The sequence below is a fragment of the Schistocerca piceifrons genome, chromosome 3, assembly GCF_021461385.2.
Source record: "Schistocerca piceifrons isolate TAMUIC-IGC-003096 chromosome 3, iqSchPice1.1, whole genome shotgun sequence".
Classification (NCBI taxonomy): Eukaryota; Metazoa; Arthropoda; class Insecta; order Orthoptera; family Acrididae; genus Schistocerca; species Schistocerca piceifrons.
In genome coordinates this window covers 86625468-86651865 of record NC_060140.1, presented here as the reverse complement: position 1 = coordinate 86651865, position 26398 = coordinate 86625468, and the positions used below count along the sequence as shown (strand labels likewise).

Sequence of the window (26398 nt, the reverse complement as noted above, 5' to 3'; positions counted from 1 at the left end):
CTTGCCCTGGGCATCAGTCAGTAGTGAGGCATGAAGTCAGCTGGACATGTGCACACAGCTGGAAGATGCTACTCCATGCGTGATTTTTTTAAACATGCGATCATATTTCAGAGTGGTGTGTGTCGTGGTTGTGTGCATTGCGTTATTAGCATTTATAACCTCTGATGTGGTAGCAATCAGTAATTTTCAGGGCGTTTTTTTATCTGTTAACCTCTGTAGTAAGCATTTTCGACGTGTATTCCAGTTTATGGTTTTGTTTCACTCATCGTTTTTGGAGCAATTTTCAGAGCGGTTTTCTATAGGGCACTGTTTTTTCACGATTAGTGGGTGTTTTTCTGTCGTACCGCCAATTTCAAGCACACATGCTGTAGGGTAATTCTCAGTTCGGTTTCCCCACCTAAAATTTAGGAAATTCTTCAGGAGGATAACACCCTCAAAAATAAATAAAGTAAATAAATGAAAACGTTCCCTTACATCCTTTTACTCCAGCAGCTTAGCAAGACTGAGGCTTTTTTCCCACCAATTCACAAGTGGGTGTGGAGAGAGTAGAAGTGGGGGAGAGGAAGGCTTGTGGGGGAGGGGAGGGGAGAAGCCTAGGAGGGGAGGGTAAGTGGGCAGTGGGAGGAGTAGAGCTGGTGACATGAAAATGTGACATTGCGACATCTGCCACCAGGGGGAGAGAGGGATGTGGGGGGAGCAACACCTTGAATAAATTTGGCAACAATGCAGGCTGTCCTAGCTTCGGCTCTGCCTCACTACTTACAGTCTATGAGTGCTTGTTATGACTGCAAGAAGTCTCATATGAGAATAACTTTATGTCTACAGTCTGTTAAAATGAGAAATTTGAAGGGCTGTGTTCTGTCATTGACAGTTATTCTCACCTTGCACTGTCCTGTTGGGTGGACATATTTCTCAGTTATGACTTTCAGCACAATCGCTTTTGTGTCATGGAACATAGTCTTCTATAGTTGATGACAATAAGCACCTGACATGAAGCCTGTGAGTCAACTGGCCTGCAGACGGGTTGGCCGTGAATAGTGTTGTCGATGAGATTTCTTGAAACCTTTGTGACTGGCATCCTTTTCCGAAGATGGTCGCCTAATTTATCTTACCTCAATTCAGAGGCTAGATGAGTGGCTATTATCTATATATGGTCGCCTCACTTAATTTAACTGAATCAAGTGGCTGTGTAACTTACAAGCGTGTCCTGGGTGTCAATAGTGGAAACACACAGGCTTGTTCTCCTCTCTCCTCCAAATGTCTGTTCTTCTGTGGGGCGTAATATATGGTGGGGGAGCGGGTCATACTTGTGGTAGTCGGGTGCTGGGTCGTCGTTTGATAGCTGTGGCGTAAGTCCAGGTTGGCCGAATCCATTTTTCCTTGCACATTTGGCTGGTGGCGAGGATTTGCGCTAACGATCGACACATCTCTTATACAACATTCTCTAAAACCTGCTGATGTACTGGGTCGACATTCTTGACTGCTATTTCTTGCTTAGTTTGTCCGACAGTTCTTGTTGCTATAAAATACAGTATTTCATCTCTCATTACGTGGCATATGAAAGAGACGAGGTAGCGGTGCACTTCCTCAACTGCCAAAGGGCCACATTAGGGAGTCGCTCATACTTGTTCCGTCCAACTCTTTTTCTCTTGCAAGCTCCCGATGTGCTGGCACCACTTGTTGAATTACTCGGTTGTTGTGACAAGTGGGTACACGTCTTACGCGACTCCCTTCATCAAGTGTGTTACTTTTGTCAGGTTCTGTCATATTTTGATGCAGAACGTGTCATATGGCCAAAGTACTCTGCATTTACTAGGGTGGTTTGAAAAGTTCTCAGAATGAAATAGAGAAAAAGGACTTACATCATCGACACTTTTTTTTAATTTTTCAATATAGTCTCCTTGTAGACTAATGCACTTGGTTCAACTATGTTCCAGTGCGTTGATCCCATCTCGAAAATGAGTTTCCTACAGGCCTGCAAAATAGTTCTCAACTCTTTGTCTGAAGTGAATCTTCGTCCACCAAGAAAAATTTTCAGTTTTGGGAAGAAATGGAAGTCTGATAGAGCCATATCAGATGAATAAGGCGGGTGTGGCAACAATCCATACCTTAGTTCGTCTAATTTTGCCATGGAAACGCCACATGTGTGAGGGTGCACATTGTCCTGATGGAAGATGACTTTCATCCTTGCTAAACCTGGCCTTTTCTCGCGTATCTTTTGTTGCAGTTGGTCCAGGAGGTTGGCGTAATATTCTTCAGGAATTGTTTGCCCAGCAGCGAGATAATCTGCAAACAGGATCCCCTTTGCATTCCAGAACACTGATGCCATAACATTTCCCACCGAAGGAATTATCTTTGCTTTGTTTGGTGGCGGAAAATCAGCATGTTTCCACTGCTTTGACTGTTGTTTTGTCTCTAGGGTATAGTAGTGGACCCAAGTTTCATCTGTGGTCACAAACCGGCGCAAAAAATCTTGTTCATCTCTTCTAAAACAGGCCAAACATTGTTCCAATATGGCCATTCTCATGCGTTTTTGATCCAGCGTCAAGAGTCGTGGCACCCATCTTGCAGATAATTTTTTTCATTTCTAATTCTTCAGTAAAAATATGATATACCCTTTCAGATGACGTCTGGTAAGCATGAGCAATTTCACACCCTTTCAATTGGCGATCCTCCATGACCATTTTGTGCACTTTTGCATTGATTTCTGGACTTGTGACATTCTTGGCCGACCACTGTGTGGATCATCATCTAAGCTCCCCGACGAAATTTAAATTCATTTGTTCACTTGGCGACAGTTGTATATGAAGGAGCAGAGTCTCCCAGTGTATTTGGAAACCGGCATGAATGTCCCTTCATACCTTTCTTTAGAAAGTACTTAATCACTGCTCGAATCTCGATTTTTTCCATCTTCGCAAATCACTACGCAGAAACAACAACAGAGAGACGTCACTACCACAGCTCTCTACCAAGAGCACTGACGAGGCACGTGTTTACATGCAACAGTGCAATGAACGTCACTTGAAGAACTCATTGCGCTGGCGCTGACCTCTGGTGGTGATTCCGAGAACTTTTCAAACCACCCTGGTATAACTGTGTCGTTTTCCCTGACGATGGGCGCTGGACTTTAATTGTTGACTTGCTGCTGATCGTCGCTAAGCGTTCTCTTCAGTTCGAACTGGAATTTATCCCAGCTACTGAGCTTCCCTTCGTTGTTCTCGAACCACTGCTGGGCTCCGCCTGCCAATAAATACACACATCTGCGAAACACGTCACGTCATCCTAACGGTTGTGTCTGGCGACTCGGTCAGATCATTTCACAAATATCGTCGCGTACTGATCAGAATCTACGGAAAACACTAATGATGCGGCTGACTTGCTGCTGGTTTGGAATTCGTTGTTCTTCTGAAAATATATACCGTGATATCGATGGACTGTTGGTATTCCAATTACTGTCCGTGTAGGCGACAGCATTTACGTTGCCTAATTGGAATGTCATATGTTAGAACGTCTAGAAAATCTGAAAGGAGAAATGCTAAGGCTCAATGGGGTCACTGTGTAACACAAGAACTCTATGGGTTACTAATTTTTTCGTTGCGATTTTGATGTTCCGATGTGTTTATTGTGTGAAGCAAATGTTGTGCAGTTGAAATAATATTTTCTCGTTATGAAATGTTGAAATGTTATACGCTTTTATATTATAAATTTGAGAGAATATTAAATGAAAGCTGGCTGTATGTACACACGCTGGGTTATTCAGGGTTATAAGTTATTGTCAAAGAGCCTAGTGAAGTGTCGCTGATCGCGCGGGCGCTCCGTCAAATCAGTGTAGAACGCTATAGTTATCTGTATGCACTGTAAATGATCATTGCACATTTTCGACATATTCGGAAATGCCGCCGGCCGCTGTGGTCGAGCGGTTCTAGGCGCTTCAGTCCGGAACCGCGCTGCTGCTGCGGTCGCGGGTTCGAATCCTGCCACGGGCTTGGATGTTTGTGCTGTCCTTAGGTTGGTTGGGTTTAAGTAGTTCTAAGCCTAGGGGACTGATGACCTCATATGTTAAGTCCCATAGTGCTTAGAGCCATTTTTTTCCGGAAATGCCATTTTCGACTATGTTATGAAGTGAAAATGGGTCTCGGCCCAAAACTAGTCATCGAATGAATAAAAAATAAAAATTTGCTACTTGGACTGGCTTTTCATTCTAGTGTAGAGCGCTGTTCAGATGTGAAACAGTGGAGTCGCGTACAAAGAACAGTGGAGACAGTAGTGACGCGGCGCGTGTGTTGAGACATAGTCGTAAGGCAGCGGGACTAAAAGATGTAAAAGCTCGGTGTGGCCAGGCACAGTATAAGGTACAGTACAGTACAGTACATGAGGTACAGTACAGCCACTTCTAGAGAAACCAGTTAACGTGAATTGTGCTGTGGGTCCAGTTTTATTTATTGTGTAGTTGTAAGAAGAGCCTATACCACACAATGTCAACGAACAATGCCTTACATGAACCGACGACGACTAAACATTAAGTTGGTTGGTTGGTTGGTTTGGGGAAGGAGACCAGACAGCGAGGTCATCGGTCTCATCGGATTAGGGAAGGACGGGAAAGGATGTCGGCCGTGCCCTTTGAAAGGAACCATCCCGGCATTTGCCTGGAACGATTTAGGGAAATCACGGAAAACCCAAATCAGGATGGCCGGACGCGGGATTGAACCGTCGTCCTCCCGAATGCGAGTCCAGTGTCTAACCACTGCGCCACCTCGCTCGGTGAAAACATTAAGTAAGATCTGACTAATTATTTGATTAGACTTGCATACGGCTAGCTAGCGTCGCACTTAATTTACTGACTAAATAATAGCAAAATATTTCGAAGCGTTGCTTATCAGTTCTACCTAAGACAATTTATCAAAGTAGCTTCCATCTTATCCATTATTACTAACCTGAGGAAACCGTAATGAATGATAAGCAACTGCAATGTTTTCCTATAAAAGAAATAAGTCAATTAAAATAACTAACCAGCGAGCAACTTTTTGCTACGTTGAAAGAAGTAACGGTGATTAAAGTTTCAATTGTATGCAAGAGAGTAATTAACCAAACAGTTTAGTAATTTGAACAGTAATTTGGGTATTTTTTAATGGTAAATAAGTTTTCATTTTACGCAACTACGATCAGTCAGTGATGTTCGTTAAGTCTTGAAAAAACAATGGTAGTAATATAAGAAGTGATTTTCAGTAACTGTTAGTGAATAACAGAGATCAACAAATCAGTAAAATGATTTATTGAAATTTGACATCGTTTTGCAATTAAAACTTAGCTTTGTAGATTACGTTACTGTGAATTACATGAAAGTGATTATTGAACATGGCTCTGATCTTTATGATAACTCCCAATTTAAGTGACGCAAAACGAAAGACGGTAAGTAAGACATGGAGCGACGTCATGATTTTGCATTTTACTTAACAATTCACAGCTAATGAAATTTTGTTGTTTAAAAGTATTTTACCACTGTGACAAATCCATTTGAAGTCGTGATAACGTAATATTTAACAGTTTCGAGCTATTTTCACCCGCTAACGAACCAAGGATTTTTATATGAATTTACGAGTAACAAAACTCAGTAGAAGTCTTTCCCGCCCAACTTCAGATACACGGTTCTTTTAAGTTCTCGCCAACCAGAAGTGTAAAGTATAGAAAAATAGCCACCATAGCCTTATCACCAAATAAATCGACCTGCAGCACACCAGACAACCACTACGTCACACTGCAGGCATTACAGCTCGCCGCTGCGTGAAATAGGCCAAGCAACATAGAAACTGGGCAATAGCTAACAAGAAGAGTGTAGTGTGGTACAGTGACGATTTTAATATTCGAATTATACTACGTTCTGTGTGCATCAAAAGTCGAATGCGGCGTTTAATAAGCAGTTTGTGGAGATGAAAGTTCAAATCACAGATGGTTCTGTGATATCCTGGGGCAGAGCGTTCATTGAACCACCTTCACGCTGTCTCTCTACCGTTCCACTCTAGAACGGCACGCGGGAAAAACGAGCATTTAATTTTTTCTTTGTGAGCCCTGATTTTTCTTATTTTATCGTGATGATCATTTCTCCCTATGTAGGTGGGTGCTAACAGAATGTTTTCGTAGTCGGAGGAGAAAATTGGTGATTGAAATTTCATGAGAAGATCCCGTCGCAACGAAAAACACCTTTGTTTTAATAATTGCCACTCCAATTCACGTATCTTGTCTGTGTCAATATCTCCCCTATTTCGCGATAATACAAAACGAGCCGCCCTTCTTTGAACTTTTTCGATGACATCCGTCACCTGATGCGGATCCCACACCGCACAGCAATCAGTACTCCAGAATAGGGCGGAAAAGCGTGATGTAAGCAGTTTCTTTTGTAGATGTGTTGCACCTTCTCAATGTTCTGCCAATGAATCGCAGTCTTTGGTTTGCTCTACCCACAACATTATCTATGTGATCGTTCCAATATAGGTTATCTGTAATTGTAATCCCTAAGTATTTAGTTGAATTTACAGCCTTAAGATTTATGTCAGTTATCGCGTAATCGAAATTTATCGGATTTCTTTTAGTACTCATGTGAATAACTTCACATTTTTCTTTATTCAGGGTCAATTGCCACTTTTCGCACCATACAGATATCTTATCTAAATCATTTCGCAATTCGTTTTGGTCATCTGATGACTGTACAAGACGGTAAATGACGGCATCATCTGTAAACAATCTAAGACGGCGACTCAGATAGTCTCCTATGTCGTTAATATAGATCAGGAACAATAGAGGGCCTATAACACTTCCTTGGGGAACACCGGATGTTACATCTGTTTTACTCAATGACTTTCCGTCCATTACTACGTACTGTGATCTTTCTGACAGACAATCACGAATCCAGTTGCACAACTGAGGCGATATTCCGTAGGCACGCAGTTTGGTTAGAAGACGCTTGTGAGGAACGGTGTCGAAAACCTTCTGGAAATCTAAAAATATGGGATCAATTTGACATCCCCTGTAGATAGCACTCGTTACTTCATGAGTATAAAGAGCTAGTTGTGTTTCACAAGAGCGGTGTTTTCTAAATCCGTGCTGACTATATGTCAATAAATCGTTTTCTTAGATGTAATTCATAATGTTGGAACACAGTATATGTTCTAAAATCCTACTGCAAATCGACGTTAGTGATATGGGCCTGTAATTCAGCGGATTACTCCTATTTCCCTTTCTGGGTATTGGTGTTACTTGAGCAATTTTCCAGTCTTAGGTACGGAACTTTCTGTGGGCGAGGGGATGTATATAATTGATCAAAATGGAGCTATTGCATCAGCATACTCTGAAAGAAACCTAACTGGTATACAATCTGGATCGGAGACCTTGCCTTTGTTAAGTGATTTAAGCTGCTTTGCTACACTGAGAATATCTACTTCTGTTTCTCATCTTGGCAGTTGTTCTTGATTGGAATTCAGGAATATTTACTTCGTCTTCTTTGGTGAAGGAGTTTCAGGAAACCGTGTCTAATAACTGTGCTTTAGTGGCGCTGTCATCAGTGACTTCACCATTGTTATCGCGCAGTGAAAGTATTGATTGTTCTTCTGTAGTAGAGGGTTACATGCATACATTTCTGAATGGTGACGACGCAGGCCCTCATCGCATCTCGACTGTCCCCATAAATAATCCGATCTTAATGCCACAGAAAATATGTTGGACTATTTGACATGGCGGATGAAACGTAGCAAACATCCCCACATTACGGTAGCTCTGCGGAATCTAATCATCATTGTCTGTCTTGACCTGGATATGGCAGACCTGAAAAAGATTTAGGAGTAGGGACATTAACAGGGCTACAGGCCTCCTTGGGATGACTGTTACTTGTATGGTTCGCTTACAACATTGTGAAACACCAATTACCGATTGAATATCTACAAGTGTTCGACTCACTCTGAAACCTTGATAGTTCTCATAGTGGAATACAGGCCAATGGAATCCATTGTGTGAGTTGAAGCCACGATTAGGTTATTGACTACTAAAATTTTCACACTGTATATAGTAATATAAATGCTGTACCTTGGGAAGAGGTTTAACATCTGGCTGGATGTGTAGCCCAGTGACTTCCACGAAATTCGGAAGGTTCGGTCTGGGGTAGCTTTGGGTGAAGTGGTTCGTGATGAGCATCAGACTGAAATTTCTCTCCAGTTCGAATATCGACGGCACTTCAGGACCAAAATTATTCTTCAATATAGCGTCGTGTTTCGGCAACACAACATTGAACCACAGATAATTGAAGTAGAACCATACGCAAGAGCTGTAGAGCCTCTGCCAAAATGACAAATGGTCGGAATAAGGATGGGCCCACCAGGGTGAATAGGCTGGGTTGTCCGGGTTACCGTGCGTCCAGTGGGTGTAAGGGTAGGCTCCGAGGGTCACCAGCCCCACCATCGGTGGCGAACCCACTGCGTGAGCCACGCCGTAGAAGCACGGCAACAACGACCTCTCCATGATGTACAGGTCGAACTTCTGCGCCGACCTGTAACAGCAGTTTGTGAGTAGGTACTTACATGTCTTCTGTCCTGAAGCAATTGAGTATTGGCAGTAAGTAATTTGCAGTGGTGCACGTACTTCAAGAAGCTGATCATCTCTGGACTGTTAAGCCCATCTTCGCAGAGAGGACCTGAGGGGCCTGGTATGCCTGACGCAAACTCCATAGGGCTCCAGTCACGCATGGCGAGGTCCATCCATCTGACAGACATCCTAAGGTGTTTATACGTCGGAGATATGTCGATCTCCGTCAAATTTTTTATAGGCTTCTGTAAACGAAAAAGTTAAATGGAATAATAACGGGCATCCATTCAATACTTAGCAGTCAGTTGATTAGAACACTTAAAATCGTAAATAAAGTTTGGTGGCCTCAGCACCCCATAGTTACCCAGTGGTGGACCGGCAACCTGGGTGCAGGTATTTACTACGGGAGACTATGCGCAGTGAGAACGCTGTTTCCACCCTGCATACTGTCTGACAGTATTTGTAAGCGATAGCCAGTGTACTATTGCGCAAACGAAACTGCGTGATACCGTATACAAAGGGAATGTAGGACGTTGCTGAGGGATATTTTTTGAGTATTTTGGCATCACCAACCCATAGTCATCATTTGTTATCTCAAGTACCTTCGTTTAGGGTAAAACACAACGGCGAAGCAGCCTGTGATATGTGAAAAAATCACCATAACACGGAAGGTTCAAATGTCCAAATGTGCGGTTCTGGAGCCGAGCGACCGCTACGGTCCCAGGTTCGAATCCTGCCTCGGGCATGTATGTGTGTGATGTCCTTAGGTTAGTTAGGTTTAATTAGTTCAAAGTTCTAGGCGACTGATGACCTCAGAAGTTAAGTCGCATAGTGCTCAGAGCCATTTGAACCATTTGTTCAAATGTGCTTAAATTCCTAAGGGACCAAACTGCTGAGGTCATCGGTTCCAAGACTTTACACACTACTTAAACTAACTTATGCTGAGAACAACACACCCACCCATGCCCGAGGGAGGACTCGAACCTCCGGCGGGAGGGGCCTCGCAATCCGTGACATGGCGCCCTAGACCGCACGGCCACTCCGAGCGGCAACACGAAAGGGTCAGGTTGCTTGTGGAAGACTAAGCACAGATGCAAACATAATGTGACGTGGGTACCACCGCTAACGGAAGAGTTCAGCGTAGCATCGTCGTGCCGCTTTTCCATTGTATTCGGTGAAACCGTACACGATTCGCATCTCTGCCAACTCCTCATTAGTAACCATACTCGTACTGCTTGGTCACGTACGACTAATACTGCAGGAATAGCAAAACCTGAGAGAGAACCGAGGACTAGTGAAAGCAAGGTCCAAAGCGAAGAGTAAACTAGGCATTACTGTTGTCAACAGCGAGGACCGTGAGTGAATGGAACAAGTTTGTTTCCAGATGAGATACACACTACATAACGCCGACATTAGTATTCTTATACATCTATTTTCCGTGCAAAACAGGGACAAAGATAAAAGCAGTTAAACGACAGACCAGAACCAATTATTCTGTAACGAGCCACCGTAGAACATGGATCTCTTGGACAAAAATACAAATTATTCCTATATGCCAGAATAAGTGTCAAAATTTTGTCGGTGGCGTTGAGGGTGGCCCCGTACAATGTAAGTGTTTTTTATCACACCAATGGTAAGGCCGACGCTAGACTGGAAACTTAGTGAAAGCACTACACGAGTGCCGTACTCACAGATTTTTCTCAACTGGAAAAATATCTGGCTAAGAAATAAAAATTAAGGTCATGACTACCATATTACATCAATTACAGGTAGAACCCGATATACGCGGATTCATTATTCGCCGATTATTCGTTATCCGCGTTTTCGCAAATATGCGATTTCAGTTTTAAGTCCAGCGTTGCCTTCTGTTAACAGTACGTGGAAGCAGTAATGCGTTGATGCATCTTCTGTCGTGTTTTTCGAGACATGAATCATCATTTCAGATCGGTAGAGCTGTGAAGTTGCACGTGACAGCATATGTATTTAAAATGTTAGGTGAGCCGTGGTAAAAATTGTTGTTTTGTAAGAGCGCGCCGCAGCGCGTAGTGTGAAGCACTCGCCCTCCGTTTCAGGCGGTGGCGCCGCTGTGGCAATCCCAGCTTTGGTGTCTCACTCTGGTGGGAAAGGGGAAAGGTTGCCTGTTCACGTGCATTTAAGGGGCCCTATGTGCTCGCCAGTCGGTCAGTCTGGGTCAGTCTCTCGTCCCCAGCTTGCTAGACTGCCTCTCGTCCGAATTTGTGGCGCAGTGAGAGAACTCAACGAGTGGTCGCTCGGTTGGGGGCTGAGTTCCTGCATCTGAGTCTGCGCGTTAGGCCGCCAGTCTGCTCGAGTCGCTCAGGCAACGGTCATTGGCGGTTGGATCGATCGATCGGTTGGTCGGTCGCGCACTGAGGCACCAGATGACTTGTCCGCGTTGAGCGTCGGAGCATTTGAGGTCGCCACGTGAGTCCAGTGGGCCGCGCTGTATAGCGAGGGATAGTGGCTTCGCGGCCGACACGAGAGCAACAGGAGGCGACACACGACATCGGTCTGGCCGGTGCGAGCTGCGACGCCGTGAGACGGGAGATCAGCGCGACTTGCTGCGTCCGTTGAAGCGGCTGGCAGCGGACGGTTCGGGAGAGCGTTTTGGGGGTGCGGCGTCAGGTCTTTGCCAGACATCGCAGTTTATTAGAAGTTAAGTGATTGAAGATATGTTGTTTCATTTACTTGTTAAATTCTACTTGTTTTCTTGGTGAGGTCACCAGCCGCTTTGTTTTGGGCTCGTCCCACCATTCTTCTCCGTTTGCCCACCCGCGGGAAGGTTGTTATTTATGAATTGGGTTGTCCGTTTATCCCTTGTGGAGTGGGGGCGGGTTAGAAAAACCTGCGGTTCGGGTTGTTCAGTAATATCCCTGTCAATCTGCCATACGTTAATGCTGCCTCTGTCATGTTTGTCGGATTCGGTGTGTTAACGAATTTGTTGCTTGAAGTGTAACGGCCTAATTCCTGAAAAATGTTTTTATCTTGTCTGTCATCTTGAGAGGCGGTATATGTGTACTGTAGAGCATGTTTGGCCAACCTTGTATAATTTTATGTAAGATTGCATTTCATGGGCTTTTATTTAAATGGTCATTTTAGCATACAAAGTTGCCACCCTTCCACCGTAAGACTTTTCTTAGAAGTTAAAATCAAGTTGCACCTTCGGTGGCAGGTTGATCTTTTAATTTTAGTGTTTTGTGTCAGTTCCATCCCTCCTACGGGGTGCATAGTTTATATGCTTGTGTGAATTGTTAAAACTTTTGCTTTAAGGTAATCTGGTGTGTTGCAGATTTGCACCTGTGTAGTCTTTCAGAGGTTGTTGACGGCGGTCGTGACTACGGACGTGTCAAAAGGGAGCGGCAAGGATCTCAGCCCGAAAGCTCATACACTCAAAAATTTGTTTCTTTCTGCCTCTGAATAAATTGATACTTGATATTTAGAGGGAGCTTCGTGCTCATTATTTTAAATCTGTTTCTTAAAAAAACAAAGCTTTTAGGAATAAAATTCCCATTTTTTAAAAGCGATTTCATTTTGATTTCATCAGTTACTCCCTGGCAACTACTTCCACGCTCACATAGTGTGATTAAATGTGTTAATGTTCTTAATGAATCGCTAGTAAATAAAGTAAATTTTTAAGAATATTCTTTGAAATTAAATTCACGGTTCATTAGGTAAAAGCATAAGGTGTTCCTATCGAGGGAGGAAGAGTGTACGAAGGCCGTATTCATTAGAAACAAAGTTGAAAGTTTTAGATGGATATGAGAAATGTGAAGGTATTGTTGACATTCAGCGTGCTTTGTGACGTAGTGACCGCACTGCGAGAACTATTCGTGACAATGCGGAATCAGTTCGAATAAGTGCTCAAAGTGCAATTAACTTAAGTGTGACTAGAGTGATGAAATCTCGCTCGGAGGCGATGGAAAGCATGGAATAAATGCTAAGTCACTGGACTGAGCACCACAGCCAACAGCAAGTGCCTCTCTCGACTCTGGAACTGCTATTCTAGCTAAAGCCAAGAGCTTGTTCGGAGATTTAACGAAAGAAGAGAACTACCCATCACTCTTTTCGGCAGACTCAGCTTGGTTTGGTCATCTTTAGCATCGTTTTAGCTTTCACAATCTTAAATCACAGGAGAGACGGTTGAGGTAGATAAAGTTGGAGACGAGGAATTTAAGAAGAGTTTAAAGACTTTGTGGCAGAAGAAGACTATACCGCGAAGCAGGTCTTCAGTCTTGATGAAACGGACTTGTTATGGAAACGAATGTGTAGCTGTACGTCCATTTCCATTGAAGGAAAAATTTTGCCGGGATTTAAGGCTGCCAAGGATAGATGCAGCCTTCATTTTGGAAGAAATGTTGCAGGGGATTACAAATTAAAACCCTCTTACGATGTATCACTCTCAAAATCCTAGGGAACTAAAGGGTTGCGAAAGAGTATATTATTGTGTGCTTCAGTGCTATATTTATAAGTGTATAAATTTTGCATTAAAATCCGTTTCAAAAAGATGTATTATTGTTGGTAAAAACACTAAGAAACTCTATTTTAAACTGAATACGTTAGTAAATGAGAACATGGCCCCATATTTTAATTACAAAATGAGTCTCGATTTTCGCGAATGCGTCAAACGCGGCGATTTCGCGGAATGTAAATTCCGCGTATAATGAGATTTACCTGAGCTTGTTTATATATATTTATTTCATTGAGCCACGTTTACTGCACCATATTTGCATGAGAGGAAATTTACTAACGAAATTTGCCTAATGTAATCAGATGACCTATTTGTTTAGCTATGTTTGCAACGCTTTTCTACAAAATTTCACTTTTAATAAACCGATGACAGCATTTCGTGTACCTTTGATACTTTTTATCACTGCTTGAAGGAGTAAATTTCATATGAGTTCCTGACATACGAGTACATATTGTACGAAATAGTAACACGTCAGTAACCGAAAGGAACTGGAAAGTTTTTCGACTAAACTCACAGCAAGGATAAGCAGCCCTTCCTGACAGGTATTAATCCACAAAATCTGAATGATTCCACACAGTGAGAAATTCATTTGTACTAACAGTGCATTCGGTAATGAGAATAATTGACATATTAACTAATCATCAGAAACAACATACAAATGATAGGTTTGTCGCTGCTAATTCCCTAGCAAAATAGCCATGTGGTGCATATCTACTAACATTCGACACCCCATGCTGCCAGAAGCAAAATACGTAATACTGAAGTGTCGAGGAAACCTATTTGAAAAACACCAAACATCCCACGTAGAAACTAGGAATAGACAGGAAATTTTAAAATAAAGTATGTCATGTTCCTACAGGAGGTAAATTGGCCAAAACTAGAAGAAAATTTGGTATAGCTACATGTCCCAAAACCAATATCTCTTGCAATATGGGCCGTTTTAGTTATGAGGAGTAATGTGTCATATTCAGTGATGTAGGTCGTCACAAGAGCATTACTTACTTGAGGGTAGATGTAAATCCTCGAGCAATCATGGCGGCATCAGGATCCATTCGTTATCAAGGTGGGAACTTTTCTTCTAGTTTTCACCAGACTGCCCCCTGTACCAATATGTGATACACCCTGTACAATGGTCATCCACATTTAAAAAATAATGATGCTGAGAGTTTAGGTATGAATGTTCCAGTATTGGTACCAAGGCTTCCGAAATATCACACCCACGATGATAATGGCAAAGAACGGAACCTCTATGTCCGAGAACCTCCTGTTACTTGTTAAAATTGGCGACAACCATTTTCTGTCATTTAACCAAATGTTTTCTTTGTAATAAAACAAGTAGATTTTATGTTGAATATTAATATATCCCTAACAAAAGCAAACGGATAATTGTACGAAGTCTGAACAGTAGTGTCTTAGTAGAAATTGAAAATCAAATGCTACCAACTGAAGACGTTGACATTTTCAAGGCTCCACACAAGGACGATGCATCGCTGGCAATCCTCGGCAGCAGTATCTCTCACCGTCTGTCATTCTCTTCGAACCTTCCATGCTTATTTACCAAGCAAATTATGAAGCAGTTTCAACAATTACTTGAAATGCCAGTTAGAAATTTACTCTAGGAGAATCGAACTGCAATACTAAGCAGCGGTTGTAGTTATCATTTTTGTTTCCAAACGCTCTTTTTGAGATCTGTAGGATAGCCACGAAGGAAGTGTTAAACACCTAAAGCCCTAAAATTGCTGTATTTAGCAGCAAAAAAGTATGAAAAGACCTTAAATGTTAGGACTTATTTACCTTTTGGCACATTATTTATCGTTATAGAAATTTCCTCATTATCTTGATTCTGTTTTCCAGTCTATTTCCTACGTTCTACACATTTTCTGCCTTGCTGCTGTAAGAACTTATTTTTCCTTGAAACGCTATGGATTTTGACACTGGTGAGTTTCATCTGGATGTTACAATACGTAATACGAATGTGATTTAACACTGTCGTTGCCAGTGTACCTTATTGCTAAGTAAAGTGTTATCTTAGTTTGTACAACTGATTTTGTGATTCTACTTGCCACTTGCTTTGAAGAACATTTAACCTCCCAGAAAGGTTATTTTTGAGCATTTACAGCGCTACAAATGAAATTAAAGTAAACGTAAGTTCAGTATGTCGGTACTCAAGAAACATTATTGACAATTCCAATATGTTTCAGGATACTGCCCGGCATTTCTCTAGTGCAGGTCCGGTCACCTTTAATGAATTCGGAAGGAAATAGATGTGTAACAAATATTAGGTAAAATAATTCGTAGAAAAGGCAGGCGTTTTTGTGATGTATTGACAAGAATGAAAGTACATACTTTGATTGGATCTGGTGTGATGAACGTCACGTCGTGTCCCCTCCTAGCGAGTTCCAAGACTATATGCCTCATAGGCAACACATGGCTGATGGCGGGAAAGGGCGAAGCGGCCAAGATCTTGACACACTCCGAAGCTCCCACGGCGAGCAATAAGATGACCAACGGCGCGCCATTCATAGTGCACTCCCTGCGAAGAATAAACAACAAACGCGTTAGACATTCTTCCTCTAGCAGCTTTTGCGGAAACGCAACAGATCGCGTTTCTTTTTCGTACATTTGGTCTCACTTTTTTACATGGTAGGTATCAGAAAACTGCCGCTAAATACGAAACGAAATTGCTTCTCACTGTGCACTGTAAATTGTGCCGTTTCTTGCGGTTCTATTTTGGTGAAATTTCAAAAAACAAAAAAATAAAAAATGGTTCAAGTGGCTCTAAGCACTATGGGATTTAACATCTGAGGTCATCAGTCCCCTGGATTTAGAATTACTTAAACCTAACTAACCTATGGACATCACCCACGTCCATGCCCGAGGCAGGATTCGAACCTGCGACCGTAGCAGCAGTGCGGTTCCGGACTGAAGCGCCTAGAACCACTCGGCCACAGCGGCCGGCTTGGTGCAATTTCCTTTTTCATATACTGGTACATTAATGTCTTATGACTGAATGCACACTCTAAGAAAAAAAAAAGTACCCACCATGAAGGAGTTACGCAAATCGGCCTCAAACTGATATTCATACGGGTACTGAAAATGTGAAATATGTGAAATCTTATGGGACCTAACTGCTAAGGTCATTAGTCCCTAAGCTTACACACTACTTAATCTAAATTATCCTAAGGACAAACACACACACACACACCCATGCCCGAGGGAGGACTCGAACCTCTGCCGGGAGCAGCCGCACAGTCCATGACTGCAGCGCCTTAGAGCGTGTACGGGCATTGACAGAAAAATTATACATTTTGGTAAATAGAGGACACATCGGTACCAGGGTATAAATTTTTTGCGAATTTAATTCCGTGTACTCATTTGGACAGTAACTATGCCTCGCAGACAGGCACTTGAACAATAAACGCAGTTGTCATCATCCGAGAGAGGACGTGTAGTTGAGCCCGATATCTGAATGGGAGCTATGTTGGCAGGAATGGGTGAACCACACCGAACACAGCGTCAAGAAGGAAGCGTCCACCTAGAGAGACGACACAACGTGTGTGTGTGTGTGTGTGTGTGTGTATCTTTCGAGATTAGTGTGTGTGTATCTTTGGAGATTACGGGCGCTCAAAAGCAAGGTTATCAGCGTCCTTACGCATACTAAAAGAAATGAATGTGGATAAAGTTATGAAAATTGTTATCATACAGTGACGAAGAAACCTATAAAACGGCACTCAAGCCGTCACTACTACGTCACTAAGACAACCACTCTACCTCATACGCCTTGAAACAACGCAGAAAGGATGAAAAGTACTACACCTGTGATTACAAGGGAGGTAAAACCACAGAAGAGCTAAAAGTAAAAGAGAGGCACAGGGAAATGTGACTGGCTGATCACTTACAAAATAATGAGAGAGCCAGTCACCTTGTTAACACGTTAAGAACATCTCCCTAAATTATTCAGAAATAACTTGGACAGATCACAAAATCTTAAAACTCTGACCAGATTCGTCTGAACGTTACTTAAAATAGAGGGCAGATCTGTCGTCAAATCTGCAGCTGCCCGCTAGTCGGAAAATAAAACACAGTCTAATAAAATGTGGCGCACAGTGGTCTGTACGCCGGAGCAAGAAACTACGCATCATAGGGCTGTGGCCTGTCCGAAGACGAGTAAGGAGGACCTCGCCCCGTCGACGTGGCTGGAGAGAAGCACGCGACGCCGGCGTTGTGGGCTTTACTAGACGAGATTACTGTCTGTCACTTCCAGCCACTCATCCTTTCATCGACGCAAGACTGTATGTCAACGGCGAGGCGAGAGCACGCAGGGAGATGGTACACTGAACTTGTAACTGCACACGTCCTTGGCTGCTACATCTGCCCTTTTGCTCACCGCAATACCCATGTGCCCTAATCATCTTGTGGCGCAGTTCTTGTGTGCCCTGTTACCCAGCAGAAAGACATCTCCTCATCTTCTTCCCTAACAGCAGTTGGAGAAGAACATCCTAGATATTCTGGACTACTTTATCTGCTGGGTGCACTCGGAGAACCGGGACAGAAAAGGAATTTAGCACTCAAGAATGTCTCGTCTGCTCCAGTGCCCCCGCAACATGGCATGCAGTTCAGCGTCGAATACAGTAAAGTCTCGAGGCAATTGGATCTTGAGGACTCTTTCAGGGAAAACAACATAGCAACCAACTATACGGTTGACACGCTCACTCAAAATGGCAGAAAATAAAGTATTAAAGACATCTGCAGGAGTGGAATCTCTCCAGTACTGCAATAAATCTGAAATTACTCAGGGCCAACCGCGCGGGGCACCCGCACAGTCTAAGGCACCTTGCCACAGTTCGCGCGGCTCCCCCCGTCGGAGGTTCCAGTTCTCCCTCGGGCATAGGTGTTTGTGTTGCCATTAGCGTAAGTTAGTTTGATTTAGATGAAGTAGTGTGTAAGCCTAGGGACCGATGACCTCAGCAGTTTGGTCCCATGGGAGCTTACCACAAATGTCCAAATTTTCCCACGTCCTCAGCAGTATGAATGGTGGCAGGCGGTTAAAGCCCTGGATTTGGGGCTGTACGTGCTCCACACCAAGTGACTCTGCTCGCAGATACCAAACAGCATTCTTGCTCGCGGGCGATGGAGAAAAGGTGTTCCAAATGTGGACGAGAAGCAGAGCGACATGTAGGTGAAGTCATAGCTGTGAGGAACTTCCATGCCTGATGCACCATGAGTAGTTGCCGCCGGATAGTGAGTGCCTATTCCCCAGCCTCAGCACAGAGATTGGGCATAGGGCTGGTCCTGAAAGCAGCTATGGCTAGCTTAATCCCCTAATGGTGGATAGTGTCCATAATCTTCAGGTAAGATGGCCTCACTCACCCATACACTATTCTGCCATAGTGTAGCCATGAACGTATAAAATCCCTATAAAGCTGGAGCAGACGCGTCCTGCCAGCTCCCTAAGACCTGTGGCTAAGGCGGTTTATATACAGTATTTAGTGCCTTCTGGGTTCTGGCTTTTTGGTCTCTCAGGTGTGCTAACCACGACAGTTTGGAGTCAAAAACAAGTCCCAGAAACCTCACTGAGTCTTTAAACTGTAGAATGGCGTCCCCCATACAGAAGTCAGATAAATTGAAAATACGACGAGAATGATTAATAGGAATACACATACACATCTCTGCAGAAGGCAGAATCCATGTTTCAAGCCCACTGCCGGCCGGGGTGGCCGAGCGGTTCTAGCCGCTACAGTCTGGAACCACGTGACCGCTACGGTCGCAGGTTCGAATCCTGCCTAGGGCATGGATGTGTGTGATGTCCTTAGGTTAGTTAGATTTAAGTAGTTTTAAGTTCTAGGGGACTGATGACCTCAGAAGTTAAGTCCCATAGTGCTAGAGCCATTTGAACCATTTCAAGCCCACTGCTCTAGGCTCTGCACTGGAAGTTGCAATTGATAGGTCGCTGTTGCGACACTGGAGGAGAAACAGAAAATAGCAAAATCGTCCACAAACAAGGAGCACCGTACAGGACTCCATACTGAACTGAAGATGTGATGCCTTTGGTGGATATGGAAAGAGGGTAACACTTAAAACACTGCCCCGAGGGGCACCATTCTCCTGCTCAAAACGATCTGACAGTGTGTAACCCACTCAGGTTCTAAAAAACACCGTATTAAGATGGGGAGGTGCCACAAAGTCCCCATTGATGGAGTAGCTCGAGAATACTGTTTTTCCAAGTAGAGTCGTACACGTTACTGATATCAGAGAATATGACGAGTAAGTGATGTTTACATACAAAAGCCTGCTGAACAGCAGCCTCTTGAAGGGTCAGGTTGTCGACAGTGGACCAAAATCTCAGGAATCCACATTGAGAGTGGATAAGGAGTAGAACAGATGACACTCCAGTATCTTCCCTATACTGCTCATTAAGGTGACGCTACAGCGACTTCTGGTACTTGTGTGGTCCTTTCCTGGTTTGAGGAGAGGTATCAGAATTGCCTCGCTCCACAAGTTGGGAAAGTTACCTGTCTACCATATAAGATTAAAAGATTCGAGGAGGATTTCCTTTGACGACGTTTGCAACTGTCAAAGCATGCAGTACCGGATTTTATCGTGACTGTCTGCAGTATCATGAGTCTCATACAGTGCCGATTCCAGCTCCCACCTGGAGAGAAGGCAGTTGTAAGACTCAGAACTCTGGGATCTGAGGTCAAACGTGACGCTCTCCGCAGTAGGATGGTAGCGGCGGAACGTTGGATAGAGGCTGGCATCGGCAGTAGTCATTGCAAAATGCTGTGTCACAAGAGGTAAATGGTGGTCGGCGCAAGGTGCGCTATGAGCTCAGTCCCCTTTCTGTGAGCCCCTATTAATGGTATTTGTGGTCACTGAAGCATCGGTTGCACGTCGAATTGTTAATAATGATGATCCGGGGCCATTAGTACCTCTCTGACGATCGCTCGATTTTCATGTTCTGTCGTGTTCTCAGAGGCTCAGCATTCGTTTGCTAGGTGTGGGCCTGGCTATCCCCAGGTTCCTGAGCTGAGGACTGGTAAGGGCCGCCTGTCCTCTGTCACCATAAGCTTTGGTCATTCTTCAGCGACCACCATGTGGCACAGCTGTGGAGTGTTGTACGTCACAGTGAATGGGGGTCTCAGTTTGATTGCTGGGATCGCAAGGATAGTAAAATCTCCATAAGAGCACCTCAATCTGAATATCTACTGTGCGCTGAAAAGATGCATGGCTGTTGAGATTGAACAGTAGGAAACTCCTGTTGAACTTGCCGCACCTCAGTTGCATAAGGCCTACCTACACACACGGAGCTTTGTCTAGGTGGACTTTTATTTACGTAGCTGCTCACGGGACTGGGATGCATCCTTTGAAATTTTCTCTTCCTCCTCCCAGTGGAGAGAGTGGGCCAGTGGTAGACACCAACACCCAGTCAAACAAGAAGGCTTGTGTAGCCAGTCTTCCTGATTCTGGACATATTCAGAGTTGTGGTTTTTACAATAACAGAATATTTGCTGCTGATCATAATGTGTTTTTACTAGTCAAGTGGAAAGAGGGTAGTTTTGAGAAGATTTCGTCATTCTTTATCCAAAAGGGTTTAGAGGGAACCTGTGTCTCTTTAAAGTGAGTTAAGCACTTGTGCAATGAGAACCTGTTGATGGAAACTTGTAATTCCCAACAAGCAGCTAACCTCCAAAAAGCTGGATTCGTTGGAGAGTATGCCTTAGAGACAGAATCGCACAACACCTTGACCTACACAAAGGCGTTGTGACTTGCAGGTATCTCATTGACATTCCTAGAAATGGACCGAAGAATGGGAGGACCCAAGATGGTATTGTTGACTTGCAAAACACAGTGAAAACGCTGGATGGCGATCTAGTGAAATCGGACTCCTTTATACTTACTTTCAACAGCACAAAATTTCCCAAGCATATCAAGCTATGTTTCCTTCGCCTTTGAGAATGGCCTTATTTCCCCAAACCAGTGTGCTGTTTAAAATGCCAGTGCTTTGGGTATACTCCTGCAAGATGTAAAAGAGAAACCACTTGTGGCAAAAGTTGTAGGGCCGCCCGTGAGGCACTTGGTTGCTTATCTCCTGCGAAGTGTGTAAACTGCTCTTGGGGTCACCCTGTCTTGAGTAGAGACTGAAGAAAGAAAGGTACAAAAGACCACGACCGCTAAGCGTTTCTCGTATGATGAGGCCAAGATCTATAAGGCCAAGCGGCCCTTGTTTGACCGTTCTTCTGTCTTCACGTTCTCTTGTCTCTTTAGGTCGACTGCGTTCTTCTTGACGCTATGTTCGGCCATGGTTCACCCATTCCTGCGAACATCGACATATAGTGGCATCTCTCCTATTGAAATGTTGATCGATTCGCCGATCATTCCAACTGCCTTCTTTGAGACCAACTATACATCTCCTCTCAAATGCTGACACCTATGTATGTTGTTCACGACCCTGTCTGCGTGGCGTAATTACTGTCCAAATGAGTACACGGAATGAAATTCTCAAAGACTTTATGCCCTGGTGTCGACATGTCCTTGCCAGCTGAGCGGCGGAACTGGTTTGCAGCGTCACACAGTCATCCATCGGCAGCCATTGTTTGCAATTTTGCATTTTCCGTCCATACCTGTATGAATATAAATTTGCAATCAGTTTGCGTAACTCTTTCGCGGTGTGTCTTTCTTAGAGTGTATTTAGGTGACGTTTGAGTAGTATTATTTGATATTTATAGCCCACAGTCTTCTGTAATCGCTAGGTCAAGGAGGAGGTTAAGCTCCGTAATCATAGTTGGACGTTTCCTTGCATTTATGTAGATGTTGCTGATGTTGACTTGTTTGGCATGCTGCAATAGATTTTTCAGAAACCCTTTACTTCTACAGATAGATTGTATTTCATAAAGTGTCTAGCACCCTTCATATTTCGTCCTTTCATCTTGTGCATCTACTTTACGTTGATTAGTTTGATAGTGAATAAAATGCCGCTATCTCTAGCGTAAGACGAATGAAGACAGGGCCGCAGATTTAGCTAAACGATGTAGGTTGTATTCCGATTATGTCTACACACAACTGCTTTTTTCTTCTCATTGATGTTAGATTCGAAAATTCTGGGTCTGACATTGCCCATGGACACAACCACATCCGTCACTTTACGGTGTGCTGTCTTACAAACTAAAGACGCAACATCTATCCTGCGCTCACACAATTAATCTGATTCGGACAGCTTTTCGGCTATTGTATGAAAGGTATTTGTCCCTCCTCTTCACATTAGAGAAACAATTTCTTACGGTTTTTCAAGAAATGAAATAACTGTTTTGAAAATTGCTACTCCGAGAACGATATACTTGACTGAAATGAATTTTGCAATTGAAGCTAATTAACTGAGAGTACTGAAATGATTACTATTACACAACGGTTCCTCATTTTATTTCGAGAACTCAGAATAATGTGGAGAAGTTAGATACTGAAAAGCAAGCCGCTACACACCGGGGCACGAATCATAGAGGCCTTGAAAATGCTTCAATGGCACTGAGCGCTATGGGACTTAACATCTGAGGTCATCAGTCCCCTAGAACTTAGAACTACTTAAACCTACTTAAGGACATCACACATATCCATGCCCGAGGCAGGATTTGAACCTGCGACTGTAGCGGTCGCGCGGCTCCAGGCTGAAGCGCCTAGAACCACTCGGCCACATCGGCCGGCCATAGAGGACTTAGATACCTCCCTAGAGGAATAGTTTCTTCAGGAGCTTCTGTGCAACTGCACGCAGAATCAGTTTCCAGAAAGAAAAGCTTATTTGTTACTCTGAAACTATGGCATAAAATTTGTTTTTCACGACAGGCTAGTTAGGGAAAGCTTTGCTTCAGAATGTTGGATGTACGATGGGCGTTCGGTAAGTAATGTAGCACCTTTTTTCTCTCTGCCAGTTTCAGTTGAAGAAATGCGGAATTTGTTGTGGGACACCGTGGAGTAGTCCCGCTTCAGCCCCTATAATTTCATGAAGTTCCGATAGATGGAAGCATTATACGTAGCCTTCAAAATGGCGTCTGTAACGGAGGTGCGTTCCAAGCAGAGAGCTGTCACTGAGTTTCTTTTGGCGAAAGACCAGAGCATCTCATATATTCAAGGGCGCATGCAGAATGTCTACGGAGACCTGGCACTGAACAAAAGCACGGTGAGTCGTTGGGCGAGACGTCTGTCATCATCGCAATATGGTCGCGCAAACCTGTTCGACTTCCCGCATACGGCTGTGAGTCCTGCGGTGCTGGAACGTTCGGACACTCTCATTCCATGTGAGAGACGAATCACAATTGAACACCCTGCTGCACAACTGGACGCCTCTGTCGACAGTGCTGACACACTCGTCCACCAGTTGGGGTACTGACAGGTGTGTGCCCGCTGCCTTGCTCGCCGCTTAACATAAGTCCATAAAAAGCAACTAAGGACCATCTGATCGCAGTTTCTTGCCCGTTAAGAGGCTCATTGTGACAATTTTTTGTCTGACATCGTCACAAGCTATAAGACATGGCTCCATCACTTTGAACCGGAAACAAAACGGCAATCCATGGAGTGGTGCAACACCACTTCTCGTTCGAAGAAAAAGTTCAAAGGCGTACCTTCGGCGGGTAAAGTCACGGCGACATGCTTCTGGGAATATGAAGTGGTTGTTACGTTTGATGTCCTCCATCATGGCGCAACGATTAACTCAGAAGTATATTGGACTACCATCAGAAAATGGAAGAAACGCTTTCAACGTGTTCGTCGCCACAAAACTGCAAACACCTCCTCCTTCTCCATGACAACACAAGGCGTCGCACAAGTCTGCGGACCCGAGACGAGCTCACAAAAGTTCAATGCACTGTTCTTCCTCATCCACCCTGCAATTCGGATTTCGCACCTTCCGACGTCCATCTGTTTGGCCCAATGAAGGAAGCACTCCACTGATAGCAGTATTGGATGATGGGGAGGTTATTGCTCCACCAGTAAGGAGGCTCAGATGTTAACCAGTACAATGGTACCATTGGGGCATTCAGGCCCTCTCATTAATGTGGCGTAAGGCCGTTGTATCGAACCGAGATTACGTTGAAAAATAGACTTTTGTAGCCAAAAGTGAGGTATAATATGTTGTATTGGAATCCCGAATAAAACCAACATGCTTTCAGGAAAAAGAGCTGCATTACTTCCTGAACCCCCCTCGTACAAGTACACTACTGGCCATTAAAATTGCTACACCACGCAGATGACGTGCTACAGACACGAAATTTAACCGTCACGAAGAAGGTGCTGTGATATGCAAATGATTAGCTTTTCAGAGCATTTACACAAGGCTGGCGCCGGTGGCGACACCTACAACGTGTTGACATGAGGAAAGTTTCCAACCGATTTCTCATACACAAACAGCAGTTGACCGGCGTTGCCTGGTGAAACGTTGTTGTGATGCCTCGTGTAAGGAGCAGAAATGCGTACCATCACGTTTCCGACACTGGTAAAGGTCGGATTGTAGCCTATCGCGATTGAGGTTTATCGTATCGCCACATTGCTGCTCGCGTTGGTCGAGATCCAATGCCTGTTAACAGAATATGGAATCGGTGGGTTCAGGAGGGTAATATGGAACGCGGTGCTGGATCCCAACGGCCTCGTATCACTAGCAGTCGAGATGACAGGCATCTTATCCGCATGGCTGTAATGGATCGAGCAGCCACGTCTCGATCCCTGACACAACAGACAAGCATGTCTGCAAGACAACAACCATCTGCAGGAACAGTTCGACGACGTTTGCAGCAGCATGGACTATCAGCTCGGAGACCATGGCTGCGCTTACCCTTGACGCTGCATCACAGACAGGAGGGCCTGCGATGGTGTACTCAACGACGAACCTGGGTGCACGAATGGCAAAACGTCATTTTTTCGGATGAATCCAGTTTCTGTTCACAGCATCACGATCGTCGCATCCGTGTTTGGCGACATCGCGGTGAACGCACATTGGAAGCGTGTATTCGTCAACGCCATTCTGGCGTGTCACCCGGCGTGATGGTATGGGGTGCCATTGGTAACACGTTTCGGTCACCTCTTGTTCGCATTGACGGCACTTTGATCAGCGGACGTTAGATTTCAGATGTGTTACGACCCGTGGCTCTACCCTTCATTCGATCCCTGAGAAACCCTACATCTCAGCAGGAAAATGCACGACCGCATGTTGCAGGTCCTGTACGGGCTCTTCTGGATACAGAAAATGTTCGACTGCTGCCCTGGCCAGCACATTCTCCAGATCTCTCACCAATTGAAAACGTCTGGTCAATGGTGGCCGAGCAATCGGGTCGTCAGAATACGCCAGTCACTACCCTGGATGAACTGTGGTATCGTGTTGAAGCTGCATGGGCAGCTGTACCTGTACACGCCATCCAAGCTCTGTTTGACTCAATGCCCAGGCGTATCAAGGCCGTTATTACGGCCAGAGGTGGTTGTTCTGGGTAGTGATTTCTCAGGATCTATGCACCCAAATTGCGTGAAAATGTAATCACATGTCAGTTCTAGTATAAAATATTTGCCCAATGAATACCCGTTTATCATCCGCATTTCTTCTTGGTGTAGCAATTTTAATGGGCAGTAGTGTACATTCGGAAGCGGAAAAAATGGCGGAGTTATAGTATAGAACGGACTCTGATGAAGAGATACTGAATTCATTTGGAGAGAAGATTGTACTACAATATGAATAAGAGAGGGGATAGATAGATAGGACACAGCATGAGAAATCAAAACACAGGTAATAAAGCAATTTTCGGCAGCGTACGGATAAAAATTGTAGACGCTTGGTTTCAGTAAACAGGTTCAAGTGAATGTAGATTGTAGTAACTTTGCGGAGGAGGGCTAGTGCCTATGGGCTGGCCTGGAGAGCTGCATCGAACCAGTCCCAGAGAACACAACAACAACAACGGGAATCCACTGAAGTATCTACACAAAGTACGCACGTGTGTGGCGCTGTCGCTGGTACTGCTGATGCTGCCGTCCAACTCTCGAGCAGTGTCTGCTTCGCGGTTCGGAGCGGCACTGACCGATCTTTATCACTGCGCGCTGAAGCCACTCTCAGAGGTGGAGTGGCCTTGGCGGGTGCCGCATTACGCAAGTGTACGATGCCGCTCTTCCCAGCAATATCTGCCTTGACGTGGTTGACTTAATACGCTATATTTGACCCACCTGCCTGTGCTAAAGCGATTAGGAGGACTGCAACTGAAAAGGAGATACATGAGGTCAAGAGCTGATTCGCAAAAGTGGATCTCGCGCTTCTGACGCCTGAATTGAGAAATAGTACGCAAGAGGGGCGTCACTGCCTCTGGGCAAATTTCTAACCTG

General features: G+C 44.3%; 1 protein-coding gene across 1 annotated transcript in view; it reads right to left on the bottom strand.

Moving 5' to 3' along the window:
• The window catches only part of LOC124789337 (UDP-glucosyltransferase 2-like), a 72211-nt gene extending 46127 nt beyond the window's left edge, over window positions 1–26084 (bottom strand). Inside the window, exons 1-4 of the mRNA XM_047256656.1 lie at window positions 26017–26084; window positions 15401–15587; window positions 8626–8813; window positions 8074–8533 (exon numbers count right to left, since the gene is read on the bottom strand). Coding sequence (XP_047112612.1) covers window positions 8074–8533; window positions 8626–8813; window positions 15401–15577 — 825 coding nt within the window. The 5' untranslated portion in view covers window positions 15578–15587; window positions 26017–26084. The remainder of the gene's footprint in view (window positions 1–8073; window positions 8534–8625; window positions 8814–15400; window positions 15588–26016) is intronic.
• Between the last annotated feature and the right edge of the window lie 314 nt (window positions 26085–26398).